Source organism: Chanodichthys erythropterus, chromosome 15 (genome assembly GCF_024489055.1).
Source record: "Chanodichthys erythropterus isolate Z2021 chromosome 15, ASM2448905v1, whole genome shotgun sequence".
Taxonomy (NCBI): Eukaryota; Metazoa; Chordata; class Actinopteri; order Cypriniformes; family Xenocyprididae; genus Chanodichthys; species Chanodichthys erythropterus.
Genome location: NC_090235.1, coordinates 6404042 through 6420188, shown reverse-complemented (window position 1 = coordinate 6420188; position 16147 = coordinate 6404042). Strand labels below are relative to the sequence as shown.

General features: G+C 36.2%; 1 protein-coding gene across 1 annotated transcript; it reads left to right on the top strand.

The window, feature by feature from the left end:
- Positions 1-944: 944 nt before the first annotated feature.
- mindy1 (MINDY lysine 48 deubiquitinase 1) lies at positions 945-15674 on the top strand. Its single transcript, XM_067411478.1, has 11 exons — positions 945-1148; positions 1429-1499; positions 1670-2748; positions 4736-4793; positions 7743-7807; positions 8493-8651; positions 8721-8823; positions 10951-11093; positions 11845-12033; positions 12265-12405; positions 15078-15674. Exons 3-11 carry the CDS (start codon positions 2113-2115, stop codon positions 15159-15161), a joined length of 1578 nt encoding a protein of 525 aa, XP_067267579.1. The 5' UTR covers positions 945-1148; positions 1429-1499; positions 1670-2112; the 3' UTR covers positions 15162-15674.
- The last annotated feature ends 473 nt before the right edge of the window (positions 15675-16147 follow it).

The window sequence follows — 16147 nt, the reverse complement described above, 5'->3', positions numbered from 1 at the left end:
TATACAAAAACTTAGTCAGGTAAAGTTAAACATTCACGAATTATGCAGTTTTGTCTCATGCGTTGTGATAATATAATATAATATAATATAATATAATATAATATAATATAATATTATATTATATTATATTATATTATATTATATTATATTATATTATATTATATTATATAATATAATATAAATGGTGGTTATTTCCTGTTTCTGCACTCTAAAAGATTTATAATAAAGTAATTATGTGTTTTAAAGGATTAATCAAATGCTTTGCAGGGACTGTTATTTGAAAATATATAATTTATTTGTAATTGTTTATATCTAGAACCAAATGTAAACTGATGCCAGAACAGGATTTGAACTCTTTTGGATTTGGTTTCTTGTGTAATAATAAATAGCCTAAAGAAAATCCTGTGATAATTTACTCACCCTCAAAACTCGTATGCCATTCTTTTTTATAGTGGAACACAAAAGGAGATGTTAGGCAGAATGTTTGGAACTGACAGCCTTAGTCACCATTCCCCTTTCATTGCATCATTTTGTCTATACAATGAAAGTGAATTGGGACAGCGGCTGTCATTCTTCCTAACATCTCCTTTTGTGCTCTACTAAAGAAAAAACGTTGTATTGTTTTGGAAAAACCTGGTGTCAGATGATGTAAATGAAGTCAGAATTTTTTATTTTTGGGTATTCTGTTCTATTCTATTTTATTCTATTGGCGTTACCATCTGCATTTCCATCCTCCAACCACCAGATGCCACTAGATACCTGATAATAATTTGTATCCCATACGTCTTAAAATATCAAAACAAATTTAACTGCAGCATTCTTACCAGTATGAGTTAACAAAACACTTTGCCAAGATAGAGAAAATATTGCTGAGCAATAAATGGGTATTAGTTATTTGCTTCCGACATGACGTTACTGTTTACAAACACAGGCACCGGAAGTGAGACTGGCAAAAACAAGATTACGGAAAGAGTGGCGAGAGAGAGTGAGAAAGAGGGAGAGGGTGACGTGCGCATGTATCAGCGAACTGGTGGACGGCAAAACCTGTACAATTTAGCCAGACACCTTTACTGCTTTATTGTATTTAACAGTGTATGCCTTAGGGGCAAAGAAGAACATGTTTAAAGACCTGCAGAAAGCTCGCTATGGTAAGTTGCTGCAGCTGTTGTAAGTAATACAGAGTGAACTGCTGTCTGTTACTCTTCTTTAGTATGTCTATAAACACATCACATATTGTACTGAGTAGAAGTTGCTTATTTTTAAATAGATTGGCGAATAACTACCTTATTGTTCTCTTGTGTTGTCAGTTCACTTGTGATTAAAAAAGCTCATTTGTAATGTTTATTGTTGAAAATGACAGCATTCGCTTCTTTGCACATTTTAGTTTAGCACGGATACCTTGTCTAAGTTTCTTCCTGTTTGTTTCAGAGTTTGTGATATTCAACATCTGACATCAGAACACCTTCTTAACCTTTAGAGCTTCAACCTTCAGGGATCAGGTGAAAACTAACCCTAAGGGTCTTCTAGCATATGTATTTATGCTTGAATTAGCTCTGCCAAACAAACTATTGCAACTTTGATGCTCATATTATTAAGTCTACTTCAGAATTGAAAAATAATGTTTTGGTCATGTAGAGTAAGTGCTGAAATGCTTTGTGTGCGTCCACAGAAAGCCTCCCTGTGACTCAGCTCTTCCCAGAATTAGGCAACTCAAAAACAACACTACTAGGCAGAGGTGTGCCGAAAAACTGCCTCTCCAACAGTTTTGTGCTTCATGACAGTGATGGATGTGGCATGAAAGCAAGGAAGTACCAAGTTTTTAACTTAAGAAGGAATTGATATAAGATTTTTGGCTTTTTGAAACAAGTGATTGTTTTTAAGAGACTGGCACAGGTTGAAATCAAATACATCGAACCTGCAGAAATCCCTCAAGTGCTAAAACTCAGGAATATGAAGTAAGCGAAAATACAATTTTGGAAAATACAAGCAGTCACTGCCAGGTTTTTTTTTATTTTATCAGCAACCGAAAAGTTTTTTAAAACGTGTTTGCTGTTTCAACCCACGTTTAATTAACTCTGTCAATTGTAAGCACACAATCTCACCTGTCAGGTCATGGCAGATTCTTGCCCAGACACCGTTGATGGTGAGATTAAAGGCAGTTCTAAGGGACAGCAGTTAAATACATCCAAAAATGAGGACTTTGACCCTGGCAGACCGCAGGATAAGGAAATCAGCCAAAAAGAGGGTGTTACCACCACTGAGCAATCCTCTGGGAGTATTTCTCACCTTATGAAAGATGACCTCACATCATGCAAAGATCCTCCTACAACCACAGCTTCTCTTGAAGATGATGCTAATGCAGCTCAGCTGGCCTCTGTGACCAGTAAAAGCCAAGACAAAACCGATGAATCCGAGATCATGAACAGCCAATCCTACACGCCCAGCCAGTCAGAAGTGACGCCCACTTTCTCAATGGCAAGTCTGGAATTCTCAGAGGAGAATAATGGGATACCTCCTGATGGACTTTTGACTTCACCTAAATCTGCTCAGGATGGAAACCAAGTGCCCTCTCAGGGGAATGAAGGGTTTTGTGCGGGGGCTGCTAGGGCATCAGAGCCTAGTATGCCGGCATATTATTTTGTCAAGTGGATTACCTGGAAAGAGAAGAAGACGGCCATCATCACGCAGAGCGAGAATGGACCCTGCCCCCTGATTGCCATCATGAACATCCTGTTGTTGCGATGGAAGGTTAGCCATTCATTATTACCCGCTTGTCATAATCGAGCTGTTGAGTTCAAACACATGGTGCAAAACAAGTACAATATGTGTGATGTTTGCGAAAGCAGGGAGAAAGAAATAATAAGAACTAGTATTAAAGGATTAGTTCAGAATTCAAATTTCCTGATAATTTACTCACCCCCATGTCATCCAAGATGTTTATATATTTCTTTCTTCAGTCAAAAAGAAATTATGATTTTTGAGGAAAACATTCCAGGATTTTTCTCCATATAATGGACTTCAACAGTTACCAATGGGTTAAAGGTCCAAATTACAGTTTCAGTGAAGCATCAAAGGTCTCTACACGATCCCAGACGAGGAAAAAGGGTCACATAGGTGGAAGTGTGACATAGGTGGAAGTACCGGGGTAGGGCGAAAAACTCATTTTCTCCTCCAACTTCAAACTCGTCTGACAGCATTGTTTTACCTTTTTTTTGTAAAGGCTGTTTGACTTAGTCTTGCACATTCGCCTTGTAACACTTGCTCGGTACTTCAGCCTATGTTATGCGTGACCTTTCCAACGTGATTACGTAATGCGTGGCGCATTGCAGAGCAGTGCAAGATGAGCATTTGTGGTTAAAAATAATATATATATATATTTTATTCCTCGGCTGGGATCAACTAGAGCCCTATGAAGCTGCATTTAAACTGCAATTTGGACCTTCAACCCATCGGTAACCGTTGAAGTCCATTATATGGAGAAAAGTCCTGAAATGTTTTCCTCAAAAACCATAATTTCTTCACAATTGAAGAAAGAAAGACAAACATCTTGGATGACATGGGGGTGAGTAAATTATCAGGAAATTTGAATTCTGAAGTGAACTAATCCTTTAAACTTTGGCATGTAACTTGTATACAGTTCGTGTTACAGATGTGAAAGATGCCTCAAATTTTAAGTCATTTGACATTGATTTTGGCCTGGTAAACGATAAATTTTCTGAGAAAAAAAAATCTGGTAAATTAAACATTTTCTGTGACTTTTTAAAAATGTAGTTAATCTTTTTTGCAGTGACTAAATGACTATTATAATGATATTTAATAAAATATAAAATTATTATATATATATAAATATGCTATAAGGTACACACACACACACACATATACATATATATATATATATATATATATATATATATATATATATATATATATATATATATATATATATATATATATATATTTTTTTTTTTATTATTATTATTTAGCAAAGATGAATTAAAATGATTGAAATGTGACAATAAAAACATGTATAATGATACAGTTTTCTGTTTCAAATAAATGCAGTTTGTTTTTTTACTTTCTATTCATCAGAGAATCCTGAAAAAAATGTATCATAGTTTCCACTAAAATATTAAGCAGCATTGATATCAACATTGATATTAAATAATGTTTCTTAAATACACAGTCTACATATAAGAATGATTTCTGAAGGATCATTTATTCCCATCACAGGAATAAATTATTTTTTAAATAGTCAAAAAGAAAATGGTTATTGAATAATAAGTAATATTTCACAATACTACTGTTTTTACTGTCTTGCCTTGGTGAACAACATTCAAAAACATTTTTAAAAAATCCTACCGATCAAACCTTTGAACAGTAGTGTATCTATAACTATATAATATAATAAAATACAATACAATCTAAAACAAACCAATATTTAGTTGAACTTCAAAACTTTAGGACTTTTCTTTGTCTTAGTAATAGGTCATGACTCTCCTTATCTGTTCCTGTGTGTTACTATATAAACATAACTTCAGCTTACAATGTACTGATAACACATTCAGGAAAAAAAAAACTGTTATGAAATTTTATAAGAAAAAAAATGTAGACAAGGGTGTGCCGTGGCTAAAAGCAGAAGTTTTTTTTATATATTTTGAATTTCATGTGCATGTAGTTTAGATCATTATATACGTGTATAAAATATTAATTGAAACATCTGCGATTATTTTTTTAGGTGAAGCTGCCGGCTCAGATGGAAGTGATCACCACAGAAGAGCTGATGGCTCACCTTGGTAGGTTGTTTTAGAGCACTTGACATGCAGTATCCGTTACATCAAATTACAGCAAAACACAGAGTGCATGAGTGAGTCACAGCACATCTTTTCTGTTAATGGACTGTAATAATTTAAGGAACCCTTGTGGTGTGCTACAGTTATCTTTATGGTTGGAAACAGATGGCTAGTGTGACTTGAGAAGAAGGGGGTGTGGTTACTGTGTGAAAACATTTGTGTTTCAGTACCACTAATGGCACCCCAATCACGGATTATACCATTAAATCTCTGCCCTTGGTGTAAGTCATTTAGAAGACGCTTTTAGGTTAAGTGCCTTGCTCAAGGACACAATGGTAATACTCAATACGCATCAGTGGGTTTGAATGGTATAGTCCAGATGTTTAAATTGCCCCTATTATGCTATTTTAAAGGTGTGGTTGATTATGATTTCACTTTTTTAATTTAGTTAGTTATGTAATGTTGCTGTTTGAGCATAAACAACATCTATTAAGTTACAAAGATTGAATGCAAAGGGAGATATTTTCTTTTTTAAAATTTCACTGTTTAAGGACTACAACAAACAGCTGGTAGGGATTACAAAGAGCTTCTTCCGGGTTAGTGCCCCCGGGAACATGTACCGGACTGCTTCACAAACGAGGGTCAATAGAGTACCTCAGGGATGACTTGTTTTTGTAGGCCAACCCGGAAGTTAGCGGCGCACAGGTTCCCTCGGTTAAAAGCCTATGCATTTTTCCCATAGACTTTTGGAAAATCACAAAAAATAAGCTCTGTGTTTAACAAAGGGTTATGATACTTACACGTTTTGACTATCATGATAATCTTTACAAGTGAACACAACATAAATATATTTTGAAGCCTAAATAAAGTCGTCAGATATAAAAAGCTAACAGTAGACTATAAACGGACTACAGCACATGATGGTCGCAGATCAACATCGTCACCACCAAGCTTCCTCAAACTGTATTTAAAAAACAACGTTATTTTAAAAACATGTTCGCTGATTATGATCTGCGCTGTGTATGAATACTTGTACACTTTTTCATGAGAAATGCTGTCCAAATGTCCTGTTTGTCATGATGACATCTAAAGTCCCGGCAAAAGGAAGTAGTCCCTTTTAGCACTTTGTTAGCAACCGCCGTTTTTAAGACACAATAAAGGTTTAAAAAATCACAAGTGGGTTATAACTGGTGTGTTTTATATCATAGATCAAAACGTGAAAGTATTTAGTGGCTTTGTTAACCACAGACCTTATTTCAGACGATTTAGCAAAAACCAATTCAAAAAACCCATAGTTGGAACTGGAAGCCCTAAAATGCTAACTCACTTCCGGGTTTTGCCTACAAAAATGCGTCATCCCTGAGGTACTCTATTCAATGCTGGATTTGCACAAAAGATTAAAGGAACACTCCACTTTTTTTTGAAAATAGGCTCATTTTCCAACTCCCCTAGAGTTAAACAGTTGAGTTTTACCGTTTTCAACCGATCTCCGGGTCTGGCGGTAGCACTTTTAGTATAGCTTAGCATAGTTCATTGAATTCGATTAGACCATTAGCATCTCGCTCAAAAATAACCAAAGAGTTTCGATATTTTTCCTATTTAAAACTTGACTCTTCTGTTGTTAGATTTTGTATTAAGACTGACGGAAAATGAAAAGTTGCAATTTTCTAGGCCCATATGGCTAGGAACTATACTCTCATTCTGGCATAATAATCAACTTTACTGCCGTACCATGAGTGCAGCAGGCGCAATGATATTACGCAGCGCCTGTGACCCCCTGCTTGCGCAGGGAGCGTGCCTTGCAACCATGGAGACGTATGTGAGAGACTCTGCGTAATATCATTGCCGGCCAATTTAGTTTTCTTATAATATACATTGCACATCACCTCATTTCTCAAAGAGTCTGAAAACGGTTCGTTAGAAGATTCAGTCTCTCTAAACCCCTCCTTTCTGAGAGCCTACTCTGCTCTGATTGGTCAAACGGCCTAGTCTGACACCATTAGCATATCTGAATTTCAGCTGAATTTTCACGAACAGTAATGATAGCATCGATTTTTACGTATCAATTCCAGCGCAAGTCCTCCAGCGCAGAAAACAACGTCTTCTCGACATGTCAACAACACAAAACACACTCTTCCAGTCTATGCTACAGCTACAGTGTTTGAAGGCAGGTCAAAGTAGACGTTGTACGCAGGCAGCCAATGAGAACTATAGACTGGCATTATACAAATTTGTTACCTTGTTACATAGATATGTTATAGAAGTGAGCCTGGAATTGCTGACAACTCGTTTCAGCAGTTCAGACTCGATTCTTTTTTTAAGGAGATATTAACTTTATTTGTCTTTGATCTTTAAAACTTTGTAGATGTTTTACATTCACAAACCGCTGTATTACACACTGCATGAAAGGTAGTATTTGCTTAATAGGGGCACTTTAACCACCACTCTGCTGATCATCTGTGGGTGGAGGTTTTCTTTTACAGTGTTGCTCTAGTCTAATGTTTGCACATTTAGGTCACATGCATGAATGTCATTGCGTTGCATTACATAAAATTTCAAACCAAGTGACAACTAAAAATAATATGTAACTAACTTTTCTGGTCCATTTAAAAAAAAAAAAAAGAGAAAAAATCCTGGTTTCAATATAATTGTATACATTTATGCACTTATATTTCTCTAATAAAATGACATTCAGACATTTTAAGTGTGTCTTAAGTGTCCATATATTTTTTGGAGCCACTGTATATCATCTTTTATTAAGTTATAGCTGGAAAGATCAACATGTGATCAGGATATTAATGTATGTTCTTGAGTGATAGGGAGATAAACCAGAAGTGCTTTCACAAACAATACAAGCATGCTTGACGTGAAAAGGTGACACTAATCGCATAATGACAACAACCTTTGACAGAAAGCTGAAGTGTTAAAAGTCTGATTCTGGTCTCGTTCCAGGTGAATGTGTGCTGTCCATCAAACCGCGAGAGAAAGCAGAGGGCATGGAGCTCAATTTCCAGCAGGTGAATCGTAGTGTGGGAGAACAAGTGTAACAGGCTCCGCTCCGCACAGATCTTCAACACATGTCTAATGAATTTAATTAACATGTTAAGCAGACGGGCTGTGCTGGAAACCTCAGAACCGAAACACATATACAAGCAGATATTGTGATTGAGGCCTTCAGTCTATGAATGAAGGCTTGTGATCCCGTCATTAACAATTCCAACAATTACAGCGTGTGTTTGTGCTTATAAAGATGCACAAATGAAAGCATCCTTTTGTTTATGTGCTGTCGATGTTCCTTTTTTCCCCATGTTTGGAAATTAGATGGATTCAAGCTTGTACGCAATTTTCCCATGAAAACCAACCCGCTAGGTCTAAAATATAAATACTTTGCATAGGCTTATCATAGTGAATCAGGATAGAACAAAAACAAGTTATGGAAAAGGATTGATGATGTATTGACTCATTATTTAAATTTAAAAGTTTACATAGTGTACCTTTTAAATACAATTTAGATGATTTCAACAGAGGAGTCAGCATGTTATGTGGTAAATATTACTCATACCATTTTCCACTTGACCTAAAATTCTCAATAACTCACACGCTGAGGTCAGTAACATGACCATGATTAATAACCCTGAAATAACATCATGTATTTTGTGTCAAAAGACTTTATTTTTCATTATAATTTAATTTCCTTCACAGAACATGAGCGACGCGATGGCTGTGCTGCCAAAGTTGTCAACAGGCCTCGACGTTAATGTGCGTTTTACAGGTGTGTCTGACTTTGAGTACACACCTGAGTGCATCGTCTTTGATCTGCTTGACATTCCGCTCTACCACGGCTGGCTCGTCGACCCGCAGGTACGTCAGCAAAACAATGTTGTAATCTGTGAATTGAATTCTATACATTCACAACACATTGTTTTTCAGAGCCCTGAGGTGGTGTCTGCAGTGGGCAAACTCAGCTACAACCAACTGGTGGAGAAGATCATAGAGTTCAAGCACTCGACAGACAGCAGTCAAGTCAGTGAAGGTATGTTAAATATTATTACAAACAAGATGCATGAACATGTTTTTTTTTTAATTATTATTTTTTATCTAATTTTTCAACTTTCTTTAGTGTGTAATGTTGCTGTTTGAGCATGAACAAGATCTGCAGAGCACATTCACTCCAAAGGGAGACATTCTCTAAATATTCTGAACTCCCTGAATCACCTCGATTATAGTCTTGAGTTCCATATACATCACATCACAATGTTTCTCATTTAAATAATTCCTTCCCAAGGTATACTTTAAAAAAAGGGGGTGCGGCCTGGTTGAGTTTTTTTCCACCCTAAATCTAAACCCCCTTTTTTTCTGCCTTTTTAAGGCGGATGAACTTAGGAAAAAAAAGTTGTTAAAATGTATTTTTAACACTATTTCTCAGCAGTATATAGCAACACCCTTTTGTTGTGTTCTCTCCATTTTTAATGACTGCTTTCTGAGCCATGCAGTTCAATGCAGGTCAGATGCTATAAATAGCAAAGTAATAACATCACATCTGACATGTAAGAGTGGAATAAAATAAAGAATTATTTGTTCTTATTGACTAATTGTAATTATCTGACTTGGGCTCAAACTGATACCAAACTGACCCCATAGTTAGTGTAGTTACAATAGAAATGGAAAGGGGCGTTACATTTCCAACAAACTTTAAGTGGTAGACCAATCACAACAAACGGGGGCTGGCTGACCAATCAGAGCAGACTGTGCTTTTCTGAAGGCTGGTTTTAAAGAAACTGAAACTAAAACAAAGCATTCAGACAGAGGGTCAAAAGTATGGAAGCTTGTTTCCCCCACTGAATAAAAAATAAAAAAGGTAATTGCGACTTTTTATCTCACAATTCAGACTTTTTTTCTCAGAATTGTGAGATATCAAACAATTGTGAGTTAAAAAGTCAGAATTGTGAGATATAAACTTGCAATTGCGAGTTATAAAGTCCAATTCTGAGGAAGAAAATACTTTTTCTCAGAATTGCGAGTTTATATCCCTCAATTCTGCCTTTTTTCCTCAGAATTGTGAGGAACTTTATATCACACCATTCTGACTTAATTTCGCAATTGTGAGTTTATATCTCACAATTCTTACTATATAAAAATTGAGAGATATAAACTCACAATTTATATTAACTATAGAACTATACAACTTAAAATTGCGAGTTTTTATCTCTCCCCCGATAGCTCAATTTGGCCAGACGGCCAGCTCTAAGAAGGGTTCTGGTTGTCCCAAATGTCTTCCGTTTAAGGATTATGGAGGCCACTGTGCTCTTAGGAACCTTAAGTGCAGCAGAATTTTTTTGTAACCTTGGCCAGATCTGTGCCTTGCCACAATTCTGTCTCTGAGCTCTTCAGGCAGTTCCTTTGACCTCATGATTCTCATTTGCTCTGACATGCACTGTGAGCTGTAAGGTCTTATATAGACAGGTATGTTTCCTAATCAAGTCCAATCAGTATAATCAAACACAACTGGACTCAAAGGTGTAGAACCATCTCAAGGATGATCAGAAGAAATGGACAGCACCTGAGTTAAATATATGAGTGTCACAGCAAAGGGTCTAAATACTTAGGACCATGTGATATTTCAGTTTTTCTTTTTTAATAAATCTGCAAAAATGTCAACAATTCTGTGTTTTTCTGTCAATATGGGGTGCGGTGTGTACATTAATGAGGGAAAAAAATGAACTTAAATGATTTTAGCAAATGGCTGCAATATAACAAAGAGTGAAACATTTAAGGGGGTTTGTATAAACTCGCAATTGCGAGAAAAAAAGTCAGAATTGCGAGATATAAATCTGCATTTGTGAGGAAAAAATTCAGAATTGTGCGATTAAAAAGTCATAATTATCTTTTAAATTGTTTTATTCCATGGCCAAAACAAGCTCACATAGAAAACAGGTGCTGCAAATTATAAATTATAAGAGAAATTTTTTTTTTTTTTTTTTTTTTACTAAATGTAGATGTGTTCTAGTAGATCCCATAAACAAAATTATGAACCTGTATATGAGCATAATATAAGCTATTGTTATACACTAGTGGCTCAGATATTGTGTATCAGAGGTGTGTGAACTTCTCTCATTGTACTAATGGCTGATGGTAAGCCTTAATCTCTGTTTGTTGAAAGGTTTGATAGCAGAGCAGTTTCTGGAGTCTACAGCAACCCAGCTGTCGTATCACGGCCTGTGTGAGCTCAACACCACAGCCAAGGAGGGCGAGCTATCTGTATTCTTCAGGAACAACCACTTCAGCACTATGATAAAGCACAAGGTGTTTACCAGCCTTCCCACACCAATACTCTTCATAGCCGCTAAGCTGATTATAACAACCCCAGCGTTGTTGAGCCGCTTTAAACCCACCACCAAAGAAAAGATTTTAAGGCAGATATTTATAGCACATAAGTATTTATTTATTCATGTGTTTGACGCCAAGTAAAAACTTAAACTGGAATAACTCCATTTTGAGTAGAAAGATGCACTATAATGCAGAGATTTTGCTTTGATAAGCAGCAACTGTGACTTGATTAATGGACTTTTTACAATTCTGGTGTTCATAGAAGTGGAAGTCATCATTGTTGGGTGAACTTCTATAGTGGTGAACTGAAACTACAACAAATATATTTTTTCAGTCTATGACTTTCCAAAAAAGGAAAAATATTGAGAGATTGATTACAGCAGTCAGAGGAGAGAAAGATATCAAATTTGCCGTCAGCCGTTGTATTAGAAACACCCACAAAAACGTTGCTAGATTTACGATGTTAATAACTGGAAAACTGGCGTAGTTCATCATTTTTACAGTGAGTATCTGAAGACATTCAGGGGCTTTTTTAAGTAAATCTAATAAAATACAATCTAAAAAAGCAACATATTTCAAGTTGGATGATAATAATCGTACTTGAACCTTACTGGAATTGCCTTACCTTCAAATACTTATGGAAATGAATTGAATGGCTTTGTTTCAGCTATTGTCAAGATCATATTTGCTGAGCAGTAATCTGTATGTTCAATGTGTGAAATTTCAGGGTCACCTTTACCTGCTGGTCACAGATCAGGGTTTCCTGCAGGAGGAGAGTGTTGTGTGGGAGAGTCTCCATAATGTGGAGGGGGATGGGAATTTCTGTGACTCAGACTTCAGATTGTGTCACCCATCCCAGAAACCCCAAGCAGCCAGCCAGCCCTCCGCACAACAGCAGCAAATGCAGATCGACCAGGTGATTAAGGTTTAAGTTTAATAGTAACCGATAATATCATAGCCTAAAATGTTGCACCAGTCAGATTCCAATGCGATATAAATCTAATTCTGCCTTAGATTATTTCCCATTTATTATTCTGTTTAACTCAGAAATATGTCATTTTAAGGAAGTTAAATGCATTGAGAAAGCAGTTTCATAGTGGCATGATCTATAGAAACATTGGTTTAAGAGTAATTCACTGTCATCCAGGACTATCTGGTGGCGATGTCCCTGCAGCAGGAGCAGGGTGAAGCTCCGGGACCCTTGAGTGATCTTGAGCTGGCCAGACAGCTGCAGCAGGAGGAGTATCAGCAGCCACAAACACAACAGCACCAACCCTCAGCAGGACAGGTACTTTTTTCCCTTAGGAGGAAACTCTTGCGTATTAAACTTTAGGGATTGTTTCTTCGAGAGTAAATGGGCCTTATTCATTAAACACCAACTGAATAAATGTCTGTGTAAATCAGCATTTATAAACCATTGTGTAAATTGTTGCATTCAGTTTATATAAGAATAGATTAATTAATGATTTGGACAAATGTGTTCTACTTGTGTTACATGAATTTCAGATTGTTTTCATACCCCAAAGAAGTACACTACCTTTTAAAGGTGCCCTAGAACTTTTTAAAAAAAGATGTAATATAAGTCTAAGGTGTCCCCTGAATGTGTCTGTGAAGTTTCAGCTCAAAATACCCCATAGATTTTTTTAAATTAATTTTTTTAACTGCCTATTTTGGGGCATCATTAAATATGTGCCGATTCAGGGTGTGTGGCCCTTTAAATCTCGTGCTCCACGCCCCAAGAGCTTGCGCTTGCCTTAAACAACATAAACAAAGTTCACACGGCTAATATAACCCTCAAAATGGATCTTTACAAAGTGTTCGTCATGCAGCATGTCTAATCGCGTAAGTATGGTATTTATTTGGATGTTTACATTTGATTCTGAATGAGTTTGATAGTGCTCCGTGGCTAACGGCTAACGCTACACTGTTGGAGAGATTTATAGAGAATGAAGTTGTGTTTATGAATCATACAGACTGTAAGTGTTTAAAAATGAAAAAAGTGACGGCTCGTCTCCATGAATACATTAAAAAAATGATGGTAACTTTAACCACATTTAACAGTACATTAGTAACATGCTAACGAAACATTTAGAAAGACAATTTACAAATATCACTAAAAATATCATGATATCATGGATCATGTTAGTTATTATTGCTCCATCTGCCATTTTTTGCTATTGTCCTTGCTTGCTTACCTAGTCTGATGATTCAGCTGTGCACATCCAGACGTCCTGCCCTTGTCTAATGCCTTTCATAATGTTGGGAACATGGGCTGGCATATGCAAATATTGGGGGCGTACTTATTAATGATGCCGACTGTTACGTAACAGTCAGTGTTATGTTGAGATTCGCCTGTTCTTCAGAGATCTTTTAAACAAATGAGATTTATATAAGAAGGAGGAAACAATGGAGTTTGAGACTCACTGTATGTCATTTCCATGTACTGAACTCTTGTTATTTAACTATGCCGAGGTAAATTAAATTTTTGAATCTAGGGCACCTTTAAAAAAATTTAGGGTCTGTAAGATTTTGTTTTTTAAAAACATATCTTATGCTCACCAAGGCTGAATTTATTTGATTAAAAAACACAGTAAAAACAGTAATATTGTGAAATATTATTACAATTTAAAATCAGTTTTTCCAGTCTTCAGTGTCATGATCCTTCAGAAATCATTCTGATTTGCTGCTCAAGAAACATTTCTTTTTATCAATGTTGAATTCAATTGTGTTGCTTAATATTTTTGTGGAAACTGTGATACATTTTCTTGTTTCTGGATTTTTTGATGAATACAAAGTAAAAAAAAACAGCATTTATTTGAAATATTAAAGACATTAATAATGTTACAAAATATTTTTTTTAAATAAATGCAATTTTTTTTAACTTTCTATTAATCAAAAAATCTGAAAAAAAAACGTTTACTCGGCAAGGATGCATTAAATTGATCAAAAGTGGCAGTGAAGACATTTATTGTTACAAAATATTTCACTTTTCATCAATTTAATGAATTAATTTTACTTCAGAATAGAAATTTCCTAATAATTTACTCACCCCCATGTCATCCAAGATGGACATGTTTTTCTTTCTTCAGTCAAAAAGAAATTAAGGTTTTTGAGGAAAACATTCCAGGATTTTTCTCCATAGAGTGGACTTCAACAAATACCAACGGATTGAAGGTCAAAAATTACAGTTTCAGTGCAGCTTCAAAGGGCTCTACACGATCCCAAATGAGGAATAAGGGTCTTGCCTTGCGAAACAATCAAAAAATAAAAAATGTACATACTTTTTAACCACAAATGCTCATCTTGCACTGCTCTGCGATCCACCACGGATTACGTAGGCAGAAGTACCGCTCATTTTCTCCCCAACTTCAAAATCATCCGACATTGTTTTTTTTTCTTTACCTTTTTTTGTAAAGGCCATTTGACTTAGTCTTTACACATTCACTTTGTAGACACTGGGTCAGTACTTCCTCCCACGTCACGTGTGACCTTTCCAACATGATTATGTAATGTGTGACGCATTGCAGAGTAGTGCAAGATGAGCATTTGTGGTTAAAAAGTATATATATTTTACTTTTTTTTTTTAAGGAAATGACCGTTCGTTTTGCTAAATAAGACCCTTAATCCTCGTCTGGGATCGTGTAGTGCCTTTGAAGCTGCACTGAAACTGCAATTTGGACCTTCAACCCATTGATCACCCTGTTGAAGTCCACTATATGGAGAAAAATCCTGGAATGTTTTCCTCAAAAACCTTAATTTCTTTTCGACTGAAGAAAGAAAGACATGAACATCTTGGATGACATGGGGTTTAGTAAATTATCAGGAAATTTGAATTCTGAAGTGAACTAATCCTTTAATTCATCCTTGCTGAAAAAAAGCCTAAGACAGTTTTCCAATGCCATGCAGTGACAAAATTCAAGAGTTACTGAAACTGAACTGTGTACTTTCTTCATATCCCAGCAGATGAGAGGTCAAGCCGCATCACCACACGGAGGACAGAGGCGTCGGGAAAAGAAGGAAGACTCTGATTGTTGTATTCTTTAAGTCCGAGTCCACTCGCCACCATAACCAGACTCCTTAAAGCCAGTTGAGCTTCAATTAACATGTTCTTCTGTACCACTACTGAAACAAGGGGCTTCACTCTTAGCTGACCTGTCGTCCCAATGCCAAGCCTGCCTTTACAGTACAGTTGTCCCCCCTGTTTTTGCCTTTCCTTTATCCTCATGGTTGAAACTGTTGCTCATCATTGTCTACAGGACCAAATAAAGGTAGCAATTGTTTCTAAGCACTAATGAGCATTTGTTTGAGTGCTAGTATGGAGCTCCTAACTATGCCCTTGAAGACTGTATTGGTGAATAATCAGGTATTGTAATAAGAATTTAATATTACACTGCAATGCTACTGACTCAATTTGATCTGTACATAGTTACTGGTCATCGGCTTTTCATCCAAAGTGATGTACAGTACACTAAGTACACAGTGCTTTGATTCGCTCAGCACACCGTGGAGCTCCAAGTATTCTGTAAGCTGAGCTAATAAAAGCCACTTCTGTGTTAACAGGAAATGTGTGATTTATGAAGAGATACTTGTGCTGGAATACTGGTTCTACACACATGCAGCATGTTTGGTGCAGACATCTGAGTCATCAAAATCATTTTGTCGCACACACAGTTTAGTGTTACCGTGAACGCATGTACAGTATGTAAAGTCCAATTTGGGTGAAAATGCCAACATAAACAACCTGATGATCATAGTTCTCAAATCATTCTGGAGAACTGTCAATGGAATCATGAACATTAGACCATATGTACAAAGGAGTCACATGATCAAATGTTTCTTGAGCAGCAAATCAGTATATTAGAATGATTTCTGATGGATCATGTGACACTAATGATGCTGAAAATTCAGCTTCAATTTAAAAAAAAAAAAAAAAAAAAAAAAACTGGGTTAAAAACAATCCAAGTGCTGGGTAACTAGGACAGAACACGTGTTGGGTTAATTTTACCCAGCAAATTGGGTGGATTCATTTT

Excerpts from the sequence above, each read along its gene's own strand:
- mindy1 (XM_067411478.1), top strand. The coding sequence starts at position 2,113 with ATGGCAGATTCTTGCCCAGACACCGTTGATGGTGAGATTAAAGGCAGT. Across the intron at positions 2,749-4,735 it reads TCCTGTTGTTGCGATGGAAG|GTGAAGCTGCCGGCTCAGAT; the intron begins GTTAGCCATTCA and ends TTATTTTTTTAG. Across the intron at positions 4,794-7,742 it reads AGAGCTGATGGCTCACCTTG|GTGAATGTGTGCTGTCCATC; the intron begins GTAGGTTGTTTT and ends GTCTCGTTCCAG.